Source organism: Phasianus colchicus, chromosome 1 (assembly GCF_987193195.1).
Source record: "Phasianus colchicus chromosome 1, bPhaCol1.hap1.1, whole genome shotgun sequence".
NCBI lineage: Eukaryota > Metazoa > Chordata > Aves > Galliformes > Phasianidae > Phasianus > Phasianus colchicus.
The window spans coordinates 106,792,210-106,808,548 of NC_143436.1; the positions used below are offsets into that span (position 1 = coordinate 106,792,210).

The 16,339-nt window shown below is 36.4% G+C and overlaps 1 protein-coding gene across 13 annotated transcripts in view; it reads right to left on the reverse strand.

Annotated features, from left to right (window-relative positions):
• SYNJ1 (synaptojanin 1) overlaps positions 1–16,339 on the reverse strand; it is a 61,401-nt gene that overhangs the window by 35,302 nt on the left and 9,760 nt on the right. For all 13 annotated transcript variants that reach the window (XM_090121871.1, XM_031612556.2, XM_031612554.2 and 10 more), the window contains exons 3-11: positions 14,103–14,189; positions 13,453–13,720; positions 10,481–10,706; positions 9,129–9,212; positions 8,298–8,359; positions 7,637–7,733; positions 6,207–6,376; positions 3,527–3,608; positions 1,224–1,376 (exon numbers count right to left, since the gene is read on the reverse strand). In XM_090121871.1, coding sequence (XP_089977997.1) covers positions 1,224–1,376; positions 3,527–3,608; positions 6,207–6,376; positions 7,637–7,733; positions 8,298–8,359; positions 9,129–9,212; positions 10,481–10,706; positions 13,453–13,720; positions 14,103–14,189 — 1,229 coding nt within the window. The remainder of the gene's footprint in view (positions 1–1,223; positions 1,377–3,526; positions 3,609–6,206; positions 6,377–7,636; positions 7,734–8,297; positions 8,360–9,128; positions 9,213–10,480; positions 10,707–13,452; positions 13,721–14,102; positions 14,190–16,339) is intronic.

The window sequence follows — 16,339 nt, forward strand, 5'->3', positions numbered from 1 at the left end:
CAAAGTTGAATGGAAAAGTCAGGAGAAGGGGAAACACCCCATAAAATACTTACTGTAGCTTTTCTGAGGGTCTGGTTGACACAGAAAAGTAAAACTAAGTGTTTTTTAACAAAATTCCATTCTATACTATGATTAATTACCAAATGAGAAGGCCTTGATGCACCCATTAAGGGCAGAATTAGCAACAAGCCCATTTAGTTGTTTTCTTTTCACGTAGCTTACTTGTGATGCCTTCTACTTGTGTAGAGAAAGACCCTGATATGGTTTGAATGAAGAAACAGTGGAAAACAAAATAGTCAACTATGAATATGTAGTATATATGGATATGAGTTGAGCAGAGATCCCGTAATGAGAAGCAGTGTATTCTTGAATAAAAAGAATTGCATGAAAAGAGATTCTTGAAGGAGCTAAGGGTAATAATAATCATGGTTCAATATTTTTTTTGTCTTGACAAGTATTATGCGTAGAGAACTAGATAAACAAAAAAGCAACATTGTTAAGAAGAGAAATAAGAGAGAGCATTAGGAAATTTGAACCACTCAGGCATCAACAAAAACAAAACAAACTGATGAGAGACAGAGCATGACAGTGCCATGTAGGACAGTATTTCATTAAAAAGAAAAGCAATTTCTTTTTAGTACACTAAAAAAGAAACAATTTGATGGTTTTGGGGGTTATTATTGTTTTTCCAGTAATTGCAGAATTAAAAAGAAATAGCTAGATGAGCATGCAGAGGAAAAATACCCTACCACAACCTGCTGAATTTCAGCACTGTTAATAAATGCTAGAAGCAGGAACAACAATGACCAGTGAAATACATTTGAGAAGCAAGGAGATGCACTGTATGAAACTAAAACAATAGAAGACAGAGGTACAGACAGAAAAGTGAAATGATCAAAGAAATTAGAGCTGATTTGAATATACATTTTTTTTAGAGCTATGATCAAAAGAAATCAAAGTTTTGAGCCTCATCCTTTCCTAGAGAGTAGTATCATCTGGGAAGCAGGGGCATGGCTAAGAAAGGATGTACTGAAACAAGATCTGGCTGTCAAGATAACCAAACATTTCTCATTAAATGCTTTTCTTTTTCCCCATTCACTGGCTTATTAAGATTACAACCAAAGCGCACTTTTCAAAAGATAGTTCTTAAATCCATGACAGAATCTTAAAAAGAATAAATACACATTGGAAATTGCTAAAGGTTTAAATAAAATGCACTTTACCTTAGCTTTTCCTTCAAGGGCTCCTGTCCCAGCATAAATTTTACTGACAGAATCTCCATTCACAGACCACATGGATCGGAAAACTTCCTGAAAGCGAGTAACCAGCTGAGGCTTCTCAGCTAATCCTAACACCTCCAGTTGTTTTGTTAGCATCTGCAACAGTTGAAGGCAACATTTGGAAGAGAAACATCTTTAATGTTTTTCTAATACATTTATTAAAAAGTACATCACATTTTTTGAGCATACATGCACCCCACCCCTCCTAAAAAAATCTTTGCTTTATACCCAGACATATCATACTGAACAAATTAATACTGTGTCATGTTTATAAAACTGTACTCTACCTGGAGCTTTAGCTTCAGCATTTCACTTTGTTTTAAAAACAGGCAAAAATACAGGAATGTCAATGATCTGTAAACATTTTTACCTAAAAATTGCCACGTCACAAGGTAGTCTGCCTTTGATTCTCAAGTCTTTCTATTTAAATCTTTTAGAAATAGGACTGTTTATGTTTCCCAACAAGAAGTGTACTAGCAAACACATTAACCCCTATTACCAGAATGCAACATGAACAGAGCTCTGCAATGAGTGAAACTGCAATGGCTGCTGTCATTCACTCTGTTTTCATGTGTAATTTTTATCTGACAAAATGCAATCTTCACACTTACAGTCAATATACTTCAATTATTTATTTTTTTTTACTGTGCCTTCTACATTGAATGCATTTATATTACCTGCATATATGAAATATATATGCATTTAAATGCAAAATAATACATTTCAAACACAGCATTATGTCCAGGGATGTAGAAATGAACTATTGTACCTTTCCTGAAATCCCAGAATCAAGTTTGCTTAGAAAAAAAATCAACTAAGTTTGTTGCTACCAGTATAATAGTGAAAATAAATACTAATTATTAAAGCTAATGAAGAAGCTATTTTCAAGTGTTTCAGAAGGGGACAAGGAGAAGGGGTCTAAAATGATGAAGATAGAATTATGTACAGATAGTATTCTGAAGGTTAGACAGGAACAAACAACAGACAGAAAAGGAACTTGTAGAGAGAATTAAAGTAGAAATAAATGAGAAAAAAACTTCAGGAATTGTGTATTTCATTTTGTAATGTTAGCTGTTTGTGCACGGTTCACAAATCAAGAGAATACATATCACTAAAAAAAAGAAAAAAAAGATTAAGGGTGATAGTCTTTTAAAATTAAGAAAGTAGCTGGTGAGGACTTAGATTTTTCCTGCTTATGAATGAATTTTGGAATTTTAGCTGAAATCATAGTTTAGCTCTCACCAAGGAAAAGTTTGACATACTTAGCCTGAAAGAAAAAATACTATTAATTCAGCTCTTAAAAGGCATTAATAAGGTAAATGTAGAGCTGTAAATCTATGTCTTCTGTGTGAGTACTACACTATACTTTCTATTACACCACAAATCCTACTGTAATATTAAAATCCAACAGGTAATGTTTCACAGTCTTTCAATAGCATGCCAACTTGTTGAAGCAGAGCCCGGTAAGAGAATTGAATCCCACAGTAAAGGTGAACTACACAATCTCACCGTGGCCAAAGCTACAACCACAACATTCTTCCACAAAGAATTCACATCACACAGATGTAGAAGTAAGACGAGAGGACTAGCAGATGCTGGGAACTATAATCTCTTATGAAGAGCTCCATCTCTTAGAAGAAGAGAAAATGGCTTCAAGCTTAAAGAGGGTAAATTTAGGTTGGATATAAGAAAAAAGTCTTTCAAATTGACAGTGGCGAGGCACTAGAACAGGTTGCCCAGAGATGTGGTTGATGCTCCATCACTGGAGACTTTCAAGGTGAGGCTGGATCAGGCTCTGGGCACCTGATTCAGCTGTGCACTTCCCTGTTCATTGCAGGGGAGTTGGACTAGATGGCCTTCAAAGGTTACTTCCAAGTCTAAGGATTCTGTGACTCTATCTAACAGAGTAACTGTGAATGTTTTGTGAAGGACTACACCACCACTACCTATTCTGTAGTTGCAAGCCTCGATCTTAAAAGACAAACTGATACTTAACAAAGAGTGAAGTGTTTTTCATAACGCTACGTGACAGCTGTGTAAGTGCAATTACTGCACAACTACTGTTTCATCAAACTAAGAGCTGGCTGCCCACAAAACAAGACAGTATGATGCTATAAATCAAAAGGCCACCTACCATTTATTTTTATTCGGCTATCACGTGGAAGGTACAGCTACTTTTACAGTCTACTTCCTACAGAAGTATCAGGAACAGTTCAGTGTCTGGAAATGCACACCATTTTTCCTACCTCTAAGCCAAAGAAAGCCTGCACGCTGTTTGTTCTATCCAGACAGTCCAAGCAGTTTGTTCTGACAGTACCACTTTGAGATCTGTGCCAAGGACAACGAGAGACAGAAACAGAAAACAACTGAAATAACTCATTTAACACATATCATCAGCAGAGACAGGGACATTAAGATCTGAACCAGAATAGTACATCACGGTATTGTCACTGCGTTGTTACTCTCATCTTGAGTGCATTTATAAAGGCATCAGCAATAGAGGGTTAGCTACGATAACAGCAGTAATTTTGCAACAGCACTGACTACACAAAAGTAATTAGTTTTCTGCAAATAAGATGAGCTTTTAGGTTTTTCTGCAGTTCTCCTTGCTTTCTTGGTTAAGCTGTTACGCAACAGTAAGTTTCATTTTCAAAGAATCTAGCTAACACATTCTGTAAGAACTTCAGAGAGAAATAATTACAAAAACAAAAACGATAAACAAAGAAAAAAATAAAAATAACTGTCCTAATAAAAGTAACAACAACTTGTGATAAAATTGAACTCAATTTCAATCTCTCTTTACTTTCCTTTTCCTCCCCAAACACGAACGAAAATTAAACCTCTTCCCTTTAGATCGACAGATGATTGATGCCCTCAGGATCCCTAAAGCGCTTCCCTTCTTTGAAAGAAGCCCATTAATCTTTGCTAAAAAGTTCTCAGAAGGGTCATATTAGGCAATGTTTACATTCTTGTTGGCTGGCTATGAGGATAAACATCTGATGTTCTCCCAGTGATTTATGCTTTTCCTGTCTTTTGTCATTCCCACTACACCCTTTGTCCAATTAAGTGTAGTTGGTATTGTTGGTATTGTTACAGGTTGGTAACGTTTACTTAACTTGAAAAACTATCAGAAAATTGTTGAAAATGCTGAAAAAATCTTCTTCAAGATTATACCATTACTATCTCTGTATTTGATTTGAAATAGAAAGAAACTTGGTATCAATATTAGAAGGAAAACTGACATTCTACAATGGAGATGGTCCATAAACTTCAAGTAATTTTAAAGCTATCACAACCTATTTTGCTTCCATTCAGCTGTCAGTCATTTTGATAGGTGGTGATATTATCTGGATCTCTGGCAAGATTGAATAGCATGCCCCACAAGGAGATAGGACTATACTGTTTTTATGATGTAAAACAAAAGAAAAAAATACTTTAAAAACTTTTGTAAGAATGCAAATAGTGTTTTGAGGTGGGGATGGGCTCTAACTACCATTCTACAAAATCTAATCTTCTTCAGGTCTCTTGCCCTGCAGGACATAATCCCACAGTGAAGTCAGGATCCAGAGCGGCACTGGAACTCTCTCCACTCCCACTGTATCAGCAAACAGAACCCAGGCCATGGCAACATCCCTTCAGCAGTTGTCATGGAAAATGACAATTTTCTGCTCTGTGTTAATTAAATGGAGGAACGGTGTGAAGGGGAGAAGAGCAGGAACATTGCCTATTCCTAGCCCTGCCTTTTCCTGCTGAGATCTTTGCTCTAGGAAGAAGAAAGGGGAAATAAGGACAAGAATATACGTACATCAGGACTGAGTAGCACACAGCAGGAAATACAACATGCATCCCTGCTACCACAGTGTATAGAGCCCCAGAATTCTGATATAACTGTAATTGCAACTGGCTTACTGACCATCACATATCTCAATACTTCCACAAGCGCTAGAAAGAATTTACTTCTTTAGCAGAAGTTAGAGCTAAAAATAATATGATAAAATTAGAAATGCGTGACTTCAAGCAAATGTCAGCTGCTGAAAACATTTTTCTAGACTACCTTTGCCTCCTCTTCCACCACTAGCTGTATTTGCTACATCAGCAATACGTTCTTACATGATCTGCAAAAAGCACAGATTGCTGATCAAAACTCAGTAATGAATCTTGCCTACAAGGCTATTGGATAGCTGACTGTTCTTTTTTTTTTTTTTTCCACAAGGACATTTCAACATATGTTTTTTGTACCTCAGTAAGATGCATTTCTCACATCTCAATATGATGCTTCCCAAATAATAATTCTCCCCAGTTGCAAAACCTTATTTGCAATCCTCTGGAACTCATTTATCTTGGGTAAAGATCACACAGTAAGAAGGTATTATGATGTATTATACTTAAAACTCAGATGGCTATTGTGAGTGACTCATTTTGTGGAGAACCAAATATGTCAACTGGGGGGAATCCAGACAAAGAAATTTCAAGAAAGATAGCACTGAAAAATCAACATTCACAACAAACTGAAAACAGTATGCTCCATTGCTGAGGAAAATATGAACAAGTTATACAAGGAATGGGAAAAGGCATTCATCTTTCAATCCCATAGGAGCACACTCAAGAAAAAGGACAATCGACCACGTTGACAAATTCAAGAGTCCAAAGAACCTGAAACTAAGTTATACCCCATCAATGTTTCAGAGACTGTTTCCATCAAGACTTTCAGAGCATATTCAGAACAAGACAAAAAATTAATAAAATGAGTGATTCATACTTAGTTGCTGAACATCATCATCTTGTATACAATAGAAGTACAATAACATAACTAGAAATATTTTTCTCTTATTTCTGGCTACAAGGTAGAAAGCACCTCAGAACCATAATTTAATTTGAGTAAATATATAGGAAAATAAAAAAGAAAGAAAAAAAGAAAATGCAAACCTTTTAACTTCCTTTCCATCAAAATAAAAAAATCCACATTCTAAGAATTTCTGGACTTGAGGCTTAAGCACACTGTGTAGTTTTTCTGCTTTTCCACCTTTAACCATTTGATGATAGTCAAAGTTCACCATTTTTATATCAGCTGAATGTTCTGATGCTTTTAAGTGGCTCTGGTTTTGTAAATAGAGAAGAAAAGAACATAAATATGCTAATACATGATCACGGAGTACCATAAGTAAAACAAGAGATTAAACAAGAGGCTAAACAAGAATTTAAACATTTTAAAAGCAGTTTCATTAGATATTTTGTGCTTTCTATATTGTTTTATCATCGCTGTGCAACAAACCACTCAAAACTAACAAATATTTCACCTTTGTTTCTATTTTTTTCTTGCCACAAACAAAGTAGTGTTTTGTTTTGTTTTCTGCTTACTATATTAGGGGTCATCAATCACACATATGACAGCTTCTTCTGTTAAAACATTTCCCTTTACTAAGCCCTTCCACTATATTCACCATTTTAGAAATAACAGAAAAAACAGACAAATTATTTAGATTGCTGTTGAGGACAGTTCAAGTAAAATTTCCCCTTAAATTCCCTGAAAAATCCTAAAACTGTTCACAAAAGTATTGGTGATAAAGGAATGGTAGAGTCATGAGCTGTATTGGGCATCCATACACAACCATGAACAATAATATCTCCTGCCAGGATGCCTGGATTCAGAAAAGATGCTAGCAAATGGCCTAAAACATTCAACTACTGTAATACAAAGTGAAAGGGAAGAAGGAAAAGAAAAGCAACACATGGCTGCTGCAATGTTCTCTGGCTTCAAACAAGGCTGCTCACGTTGGCAGAATTTGAGGACAACTACGTGACAGTTGTTTTTAACTACATAGCATGAATTTGTAACACAGGGCAGCTACAGTGAATGCCTTCTGAACAAAAGCTCCAATTTAATCACAACACAGATTTTAAATTTATATTGCAAAATTTGTAATTTTTAAAAAATAATAAGTAATATATCCCAGAATTCAAGAGGGAAGATTTTAAAAAGAAATACAATATTATGAAAAGTCTAAAAGGACAATTTATCAGACTACAGGGCAAAAAAGATTTCTCTTAAATTAAGCCACTAACAAGCATGAAACATGAAAATAACTGCAGATCTCTCAATATTGCCTCTATGATAATTTTTCAGTAAGGTAATCAGTCTGCACACAATCAAGCCATAATTGTAAACAGCTTTCAAAAATTCACTTCACACTATTTATCTTAAGCAGTACTTTTAGGATAGATACTCCTTTAACTCCAGGCAGTAGCTGTTGCTGGGTATACCAGTATTTATTTCATTTGTCAAAGGCTGTATAAAAGCTTCATAGCACACATTCCAATTCCAAGGAAAAGCACAATGAGAGAAAGGTAACTCTTACCTGAAAAGCTTTGCTGAGCATGTGCTCCCCTTCTTTTGCCCCAAGTAAATTCACAATAATTTGCTTGCCATATAAATTTTTAAGAGTTCGGAAATGCCTGTTAACAGAAGAACAATTCCACGCTCATTTTCTGCTCATGCTGAAAATCAACATGACTGTGTGGAACACTGACACAAACATAGTGGAAATTCTAATATCTCCAGCAAGTCTTATATTATGTCATGGCCGTACAAGCCAATGTAGTCCAATAACAGCATATAACAATTGTCTGCTCTTTAACTCAGATAATAGCATCAAATATGTTGTTTGACAAAATACATATACTTAAAATCACAATGTTGTGAAATGGTTGTGTTAAGAATAAAGTATAGATTTTACTTCTACAACAGCAGCTGACAAATAGATTATTCAATGTGTAGCTATAATTTTTGTTCTAAATTTAATGAAGCATTTCACACTCTTTCTTCAAACTTTTCAACAAAGTACTCAAAGGCACAAGAAAACCTGCAAAAGTTTGAAAAGATTTCCCAGACATTCTACCGCTTTGGTGAATCACACTTTGGCATGGGCAAAGCCTCCTACTTGAAATAATATATCCCATCACACTGATATATCACTTATGAGAGGTTCGTAACAACTTCATAAAATCTCAAGACATCACCTGTCAAAAGCTGGTGCATTGGCCTCAAAACCCCTTGACATTCTGACACGATGGGATCCCACCTGTAACACGAACATTAAATCATTTGGCATAACATATTTGACTTGTTCTTCCAAGACCACTTAATCCTGAATGTCTAAAAATGGCCGAAAAATTCATTACACTATCTAAACCAACTCCCCCAAATTTATTGTTTGCTACAGTGAAGCATTCTTTTATTGGCTTTCCTGAAGATTAATTTCACTTTTGTAAAAAGAAAAAAAACAACAAAAAAACAATTTTAATATATTTATCATCTCATCTCATTACTTCTTGCTTTGAATAAAAGGTATGTAAACGTTTTAAAGGCTCTATTGCAACATGCTTATATGCCCAGCTTAAAGAACCTAAAGTAACTGTGAATTTCCTATAAAAGTTATATCCCAATAGTAGCTGCTGATGAAATCTCTATTCCAAGAAAACTGGGATTTAACTATATTGCTGGCACTCATGACTTCCTGAAAAACCTTACAGAAGAACACTTCAGAGGAAACCAGTCTCTGAGCATGACCTTAGATAATCTAGTTTGAAACAGCTATTTAAATTAAAACAGAAAAACTCAGAACTTCAAAAACAAAACATCTCAAATTAATGGACATTCAAACTTATGCAAGACAGCATTCAGAGACTCAAAAGTAGCAGATTTGCTGTATTAAACGACAGCACCAACTTGCTTCCAAAGGGCAACCTCATCCAGGTAGCTAACTGCAGAAGAGGCTAAAAGTTACTCCATGATGCTTAAGAATACATGAGTAGGAATTATGAGTACAGTTAAATCCATCTCCTGCTTACCTGCAGGCCTGGCTGCTCCCAAAACAATGGAACAGACCCTCGAATCTGGATGAAAGATGACACAGAATCATCTAAATATATCACCTGTTGAATTAAAAAAAAACAACACATAATGTTACTAGGCATTAGGGAATGTATGGAGGTTTTAAACTTCTTAGTCTTAGCTAAATATGCAGTAAACAAAACATATTTACACATTGCCTAATCCACCATGCAAAATACCATTTCTTCCCTCACACTTATTCCTCTCGCAGATCTGAACAATTCATAAGAAGTTCTGGCACTTCTATGCTTCCTGTGGAAACACGGTTCAGAAGGGTTGAGAAAATATTGCAAGATTTTATTACTTGGGCCTGAATGACTTTTGTACTAAGAGTAACTAACTATTTTGAAATCTTGATAACAACTTCCTGTAAAGTTTTTGTTTCCTACATCACAAGACCCATAACAGTTGAAATGTAAACGAGTGCACAGAAAATAACAATGCAGCCTACTTAGAACACCTGCACAGATTTTGTGCATCAAAATCTGAAATGCAATTGTCTGTTGACTATAAGGGAAAGGAAACTCAGTGGGATGATATGCCACAGACATCTAGTGACATTATCTGAAGGAGGCTTGTGCTGAGAAACCACAGGAACAGCATTCTAACTAAACTCTCAAAATTGGATGTGTATGGGCAGAGCTCTAGCTAGATAAAATCCTACTAAAGTCACCTAGGATTTGCAGTGAGTCAACCAAAAATACCTACTCACACAAATACTTTTGCAGAAACAACATCTTGGTAACTAGGTTATCATAGGAAGTGGGCAAAAAAAGTTGAAAGAATGATTTCATGGCTTCCTGCATTTCAGTATAATAATAAGGCCAAGGAAATGCAACCAAATGCAGCAGAATTACAGTGGCTTTAAAGACTACCTTTCAGCTGAGCCATATTAAGTAACCACAGGAATGTTTTTATCTTTCCCCAGGCACCAGGCAACATGTATCTGCCAAAGTCTCTTTTGCTGATGTTTACAATTAGCTCAAGCTAAAAGAAGCACACCTACAGCTCAAGCTAAAAGCAAGTATGGCCACCTACAGCAGCAGTTCAGCTGATGGGTAACACCTACTTAAGCTAGTGAAACTCAGACCCACGCATGCCCTGACCTTTAAGCTACACTAAAAACCAAGATCAGCAAATTATGTAACCTACTTAGATCCCTCATTTAGCAGCAAAGGAACTATTCCCATATCTGCCGGTTACAGACTTGATTCATAATCTGTTGGATTTGGGGAAAAAAACAAACAAACAACAACAACAAAAACTTACGCTGAGCTCACCAAGTGAATGTGCACTGTGTCTGACATACCTGCTCTGTTTCAACAAAGTTAGCAACGTGACCATCATCATTGGTTCCCCGGACGTTAAACCTGGTCCCAGCTCGCTCACAGCTTAGTCGTGAAATGAGACAAGCCTTTGCCTGCTTGTGAGCTGCATAAATCGTCCTTATCTCCACTCCTCCACACATGAGACGTAACAACCAGTCATCACAATTCACTCCATAGTGCTTCAAATGTAAATGCAGTGACTGATTCCTATCAGGAAAAAATATATATATAAAGGAAGAAAATAAAGCCCAACTCAATTTGTTACACCAGATGCTAACTTCTTTATCCTATGCCTGCTAATACAAACAAGAAAAGGAAAAAAATATGACATAGTTATATGATGTAATTCTTACTTAAACATACTTAAAATAGCAGAGTTCACAAGGGAATAGCTTTGATGATGGCACAGTAAGAGTCATGAATTTTAATGATCCTAAAAAAAAACCAAACAACTAAAAAAAACCCATAGCATCTGCTCTTCAACTAGAGAGAAAAAAAAAAAAACAAGAGAAAAAACACTCCAAAGCAGGAACACATTCATAACCAATTGATTTTCAAAACTCTGTAAATATCAGTCTCAGGGCTAAGCGTGGCTGCATTTCATATTGCATATACCTAATTCTAATACCAGTGACTGCTGAAACAAAAGAAAGACCCACAATCTGGATATACCTATACATTAAGTAGCACCCATTAATGCTGTAGTGAGTAAATAGAGCTGGGATTTGTTGGGATTTGTGAGAGTTGGTGTTTCATTGTTTTTTTTAAACCTCATTCTACTGGGGCTTGGCTTTTGATTTTCTTTGGAAACATTTGTTGTATAAAAGGGAAGTAAAGTTTTCTGTATAGCAAAAAAAAAAAAAAAAAAAAAAGAAAAAGAAAAAGAAAAAAAAAGCAAACTCTAGTAAGAGAATTGCTGACAGTGCCTGGAAAATTCTATCACAATTGCAAATGAAGTTTGGTGTAATGGCTGAAAGTATTTACTTTAAGTTTAACCTTTTCATTCTAAATTTCTAAGTAAGAAAAAATAAAATAAACCTGCAACTTATCAAACACATCAGCTGCTTTAAAAATATTCATTAATAAACATTCAAATCATGTGAATACTTCCATTTTACAAAAAAGTACATGGATGCATTACAATAGAAGGTTAAGAAAACAAACAATATTCCTCCCTGGGCTATTTGAGACTGGGACTTTTGAACAGAAAAAGCCCAGAAGAGCTCACTGAAATGCATAAGCAGAACATTAGGTCTTGGAATCTGTGATACTTCATCTTCCTCCTGTTAAGATTCATTCTTACTGGGAAAAAAACAAAACAAAACAACAAAAGCTGAGAAGTTTTTTATCAAGGGACAAAATACAAGGCCAATCTGATTTGGACACTATCAGCATGCATCACCAGACCTTGAAATACTGACCTACAAACAGCCCTTTTCCAGACACAAAGATAAATAGCTAGGATCCCTTAATTCCTTTAAATCTACATTGACATGTAAGTCACTGAAGACTACAGCTTATTTTCAGTACTGATACACATATTTGTTTTAACATAACAATCTGATCATGGTCCTCTATCTGAACAAAACAGCGGCAACAGTATTCCAGGGCTTCTTGGTGTCTTGCACATTGAACAGAAAAGAGAGGAAAGAGGTAGTTTTTCACTTGTTTAAAAAGCATGCTACCAAGTCTTCAGGACCCTTTCAATGGTCATGGACACGTGCATAATTTTCAACAAGGTTGAAAAACAGGTGAGCAGAATTTGTTCACCTTTTCTGAAGTTCAGAATGCATCACTGGCATTATTTCATAGAATCACAAAATCATTAAGGATGGAAAAAAACACTAAGATAATCTAGTCCAATCATCGATATCCAATCATCCCCACTAAAACATGTCCCTAAATGCCATATCTACACGATTATTGAATGCCTCCACCCTCTCCCTGGGAAGCCTGTTCCAATGCACCACCAGCCCTTCTGAAAAGAAATGTTTCCTACTATCCCACCTGAACCTTCTCTGGCACAACTTGATGCCATTACTCGTCCCATTGCTATTACCTGTGAGAAAAGCCTGACACCCATCTTGCCACAACCTCCTTTCTGGCAACAGTAGAAAGCTACGAGGTCTCCCCTGAGCCTCCTCTTCTTCAGGCTGAACAACTCCAGCTCCCTCAGATGCTCCCAATCAAACTTGTGCTCCAGACCCCTCACAGCTTCACTTCCCTTCTCTGGACACACTCCAGATCTCAATATATTTCTCATAGTGAAGAAACCAAAACTGGACACAGTATACACAGCCTCACAAGTGCTGAATACAAGGGGATGATCACCTTCTGCTTATTGGCAGAAACAGCACTATTCCCTTAATCAAGAATTTGGTGTGAAAACTCGTACTTTATTGAAAGATATTCTGCAAAATGATAGTAAGTTCAGCGGCCAAGCAATGTGTATTGTAGTGTAACATACCTGCTCTGTTTCAACAAAATAGCAACAGTACAATTATCCACGTGATAAAACTTTTACAGCCCTTCAATATGTGAAAACTCATTTGGAAACTACTTGTTAAAAAACCACCATTTTAGCATCCAGAATGCTCTAAAGATTATTTTTTTTCTTGAAGTTCCATTACCACACCCAGTTTTAAAAAAATCAACACATTTATGAAGAACTAAAAGACACCAAAGCTGAAACATAAAACCACACAGACTGTTCAGATCAAAGTATCATACCAGAAGCAGAAAAAAATCTGTCTCATCCAATTAGGAAATGGCCATGGAACACTAAGATCATACTTATGTCCTCAGAGTTAAAATGATGCTCTTTAGCTAATTAATATTTGCGAGGCACACATTTAAGAGCTGACAAAGACAGGGTTGAAAATTTACCACAGCTTACTTTGCACAGACATACATTACTCTACAGAACGTCTGATAAAGCACACTGTGAACTCACCAGAAAAACCTGTTGTCAGTGGTGTGCTCTTGCATGCTGCGGTGAGCATTGAGACTAAGGTCTAAGCTGACACCAGTGGCAGACCATGCAAAATAAAAGTTGCCTGAATTCAAAACTTTGCGCACTTCTGAAATGCGATCTTCATCCGTTGATTCGATTCGTAACGATACGAATTCAGTGGAGGTAACTCGAAAGACTTCGGAGTCTTGAATCTTTCCCACAGACATGCATCCTGTTACTACAACCAAATAATGTAGCAACGTGTCTCCTGGAAAAGCAGAAAAGGCACACGTAAGAGAATTAATCTTAGACTGTGATGCTGACATATTTATATTCTTCAGTGCATACAATCTCACCCTGACTTGGCTGACAAAGTTATTAACATGAAGCCATTCCCAACTTCAAGAGAATAAAAGGAAACACAAATAGGAGACATTACGCTGAAAATAACAGGGATTGCGAAAAAGGAAGTTATTTTTGTCCACTCCCTCATTTCTGGGAGTGTTCCAAACTTGCAAGTTACTTTACAGAGACAAAAGAAAAAAGCAAGCACAGTTACTGTTCTGGAGATCCTGAGTGTTCAGTTTTGCAGAAGGAACACAATTTTCTTTCCCAAATGAGAAATTAAGGTTTTAGATAAGCTTACTCACCCAGGTTTAATCTTAATACTCCCAGAAGCCCATATGCATCCATTACTTTGGAGTAGGTATTCTTGATTGTATCTTTTTCTGCAGATGCTATGAAGACAAAACAAAAGGTTTTATGACGTTAAAGACTGCACGCTATGGTGTGGACAATGAATCTGCTCTAAACTGAAAATCCAAGTGAGTACATCTATAGTGCTAATATATAACTGCAGGAAAGAAATCAGAATTTATGAGCACATGGCATTTTATACTGAAAGATGAGTATTTGATTTTATGGCAATGTATGATACTCTATATTTTTAGGCTCCCCAAAACGCAATTTGCGTAACCCTCAAGTGATAGGTATTAACATTATCACCTCCTAACATAAAAAGGATCAAAACCACAAGCAAATTATTTCCATGAGAATGTTCTTTTGAAATTAAGGTAGTGCTAAATGCTTTTTAATTCTGAATAAATAAATCCATACCCTCCAAGAATAAAACTATGAAATGGTAATATTATTTCCAGACTACCAGACTATCCCAAGTGTATTTCAACCATATTCCAAAGAAACTGTAAGTCTTGTGAGGCCACAAGATGACAGTATCTAAAATCCAAGCCTTTTTCCACAGAAAAAAATGTTGGATTTGTAGAATTTTAGAAGAAATTGAAGTATATCTACTATTACTTATCTAGGAGTTAACTTTAGTGTACACACTTTAGAACTCTAACCAAAAAAACAGGCAAACAAGGTTGGCAGTGGAGCCAGGCAACAGCCTGCAGAGCAGAGCAGAAACAGGATCCCACCTGTCCCGAGCTGCTGCTTGTGACTGAGACTGCTCCTGAAGTATAAGGACTGACAATTCCAGCTGTGCCACTGGATCAATTGAGACTTTCGGGTCATCAAGGATTAGCACCTTCTCCTTCCTCAAAAATAGTTAATTTTCACTTTGATTCACTATCATTTCAACACAAGGAAAAGTGTAAATTGAAACACCTGCTCTGGCATAATATTGTGTCCTATTTCACATTAGCTATCTTTTCTTTAGAACAGCTGCTGTGATTCTTCCTATTGAGTGTTCCTAAGCTTAGCACAGCACTGCCTGTGCACAAGTCTATATGCCTTTTGTTTAAATGTCTGCCAGTTTTTTTTCCTAATGGAGATTCTAGTCCACTTTATAGATGAAACAATTATTTAACCTCAGTCTGAAATCCAAGCTAGCTCAATATATAAAATGCACTTAAAAAAAATCCTTCTTCAACTATTTACACTGTATTCCGGAATCCAGAAGCAAAGAAAAAGAGAATTATAGAAGCAGGATTCTTCTCCAAATCCTCATCCACAGTGCTACAAATCACAGCTAATACAAACACACTGCTTACAAATAGTGATTTTATCAGCATCACCAAACTATATTTTGCTTAACTAGAACACCACCAGGCTGGGAAAACAACTTTCAAACTTCCAATCCATTTTTCCACTATGCATTCAATGAGATTAATGCACTCTTCTAAATTCATCTTTTGGTAAGCAGAAAACTGCTGCACTCCTCCACATTTCAAATTATTAAGGATAGATGAGGTTTTCTTTCCAACTAATATCTTTTTGCAGGGTTTTTCTTAGGGGAGCCTGGCAGCATTTAACAATACATAAAACAATGGCTTTTTTGTCTTCTATGGATTTACTCTGTTTTTCTCATTGCACAGAGCGTCTGTTATCCTTGCTAAGCCTTAATAAATAAATGCCTCAAGTGAAGTAAGTAACGTGCGCTTTGCAAATTCAGATCTACAAAAAAGGCCAAGAGAGACTAATGAAGCAGTAAAAGGTGGCAAAAACAAAGAAAAAATGAAACCAGAAAAACTTACTGTAGCCAGTCAACTATTATTATCTCAGCCAAGTTCCCAGGCACTATCCCAAAGCACCTAGGTTTTATGCCATGGTTTTCAATTACAGTATGTGTAAGCGTGAATTCTTCCACAGTCAGAGCTTAAGTACCTCTCCCTCACACACTGGCTGATGCTCTGTCTTTTTTTAAAGCCAAAATTCACATGAGAAAGTGGCAAATGCCTCAGAATGTTCAGATCACCCTGTTCTGGCCCTCCTCGCTCGTCCCCATATTTCTGCCTCCCCGAACTGGACTTCAAGCACAAGGGGAATTTCAAGCACAAGAAATCAGCATCCATGATGCTCTACAAGAGGGGACCTGGATTCTGAAGACCTTTCTTCTGTGAGCTCTGCAGCTTAACTGCAATGCATT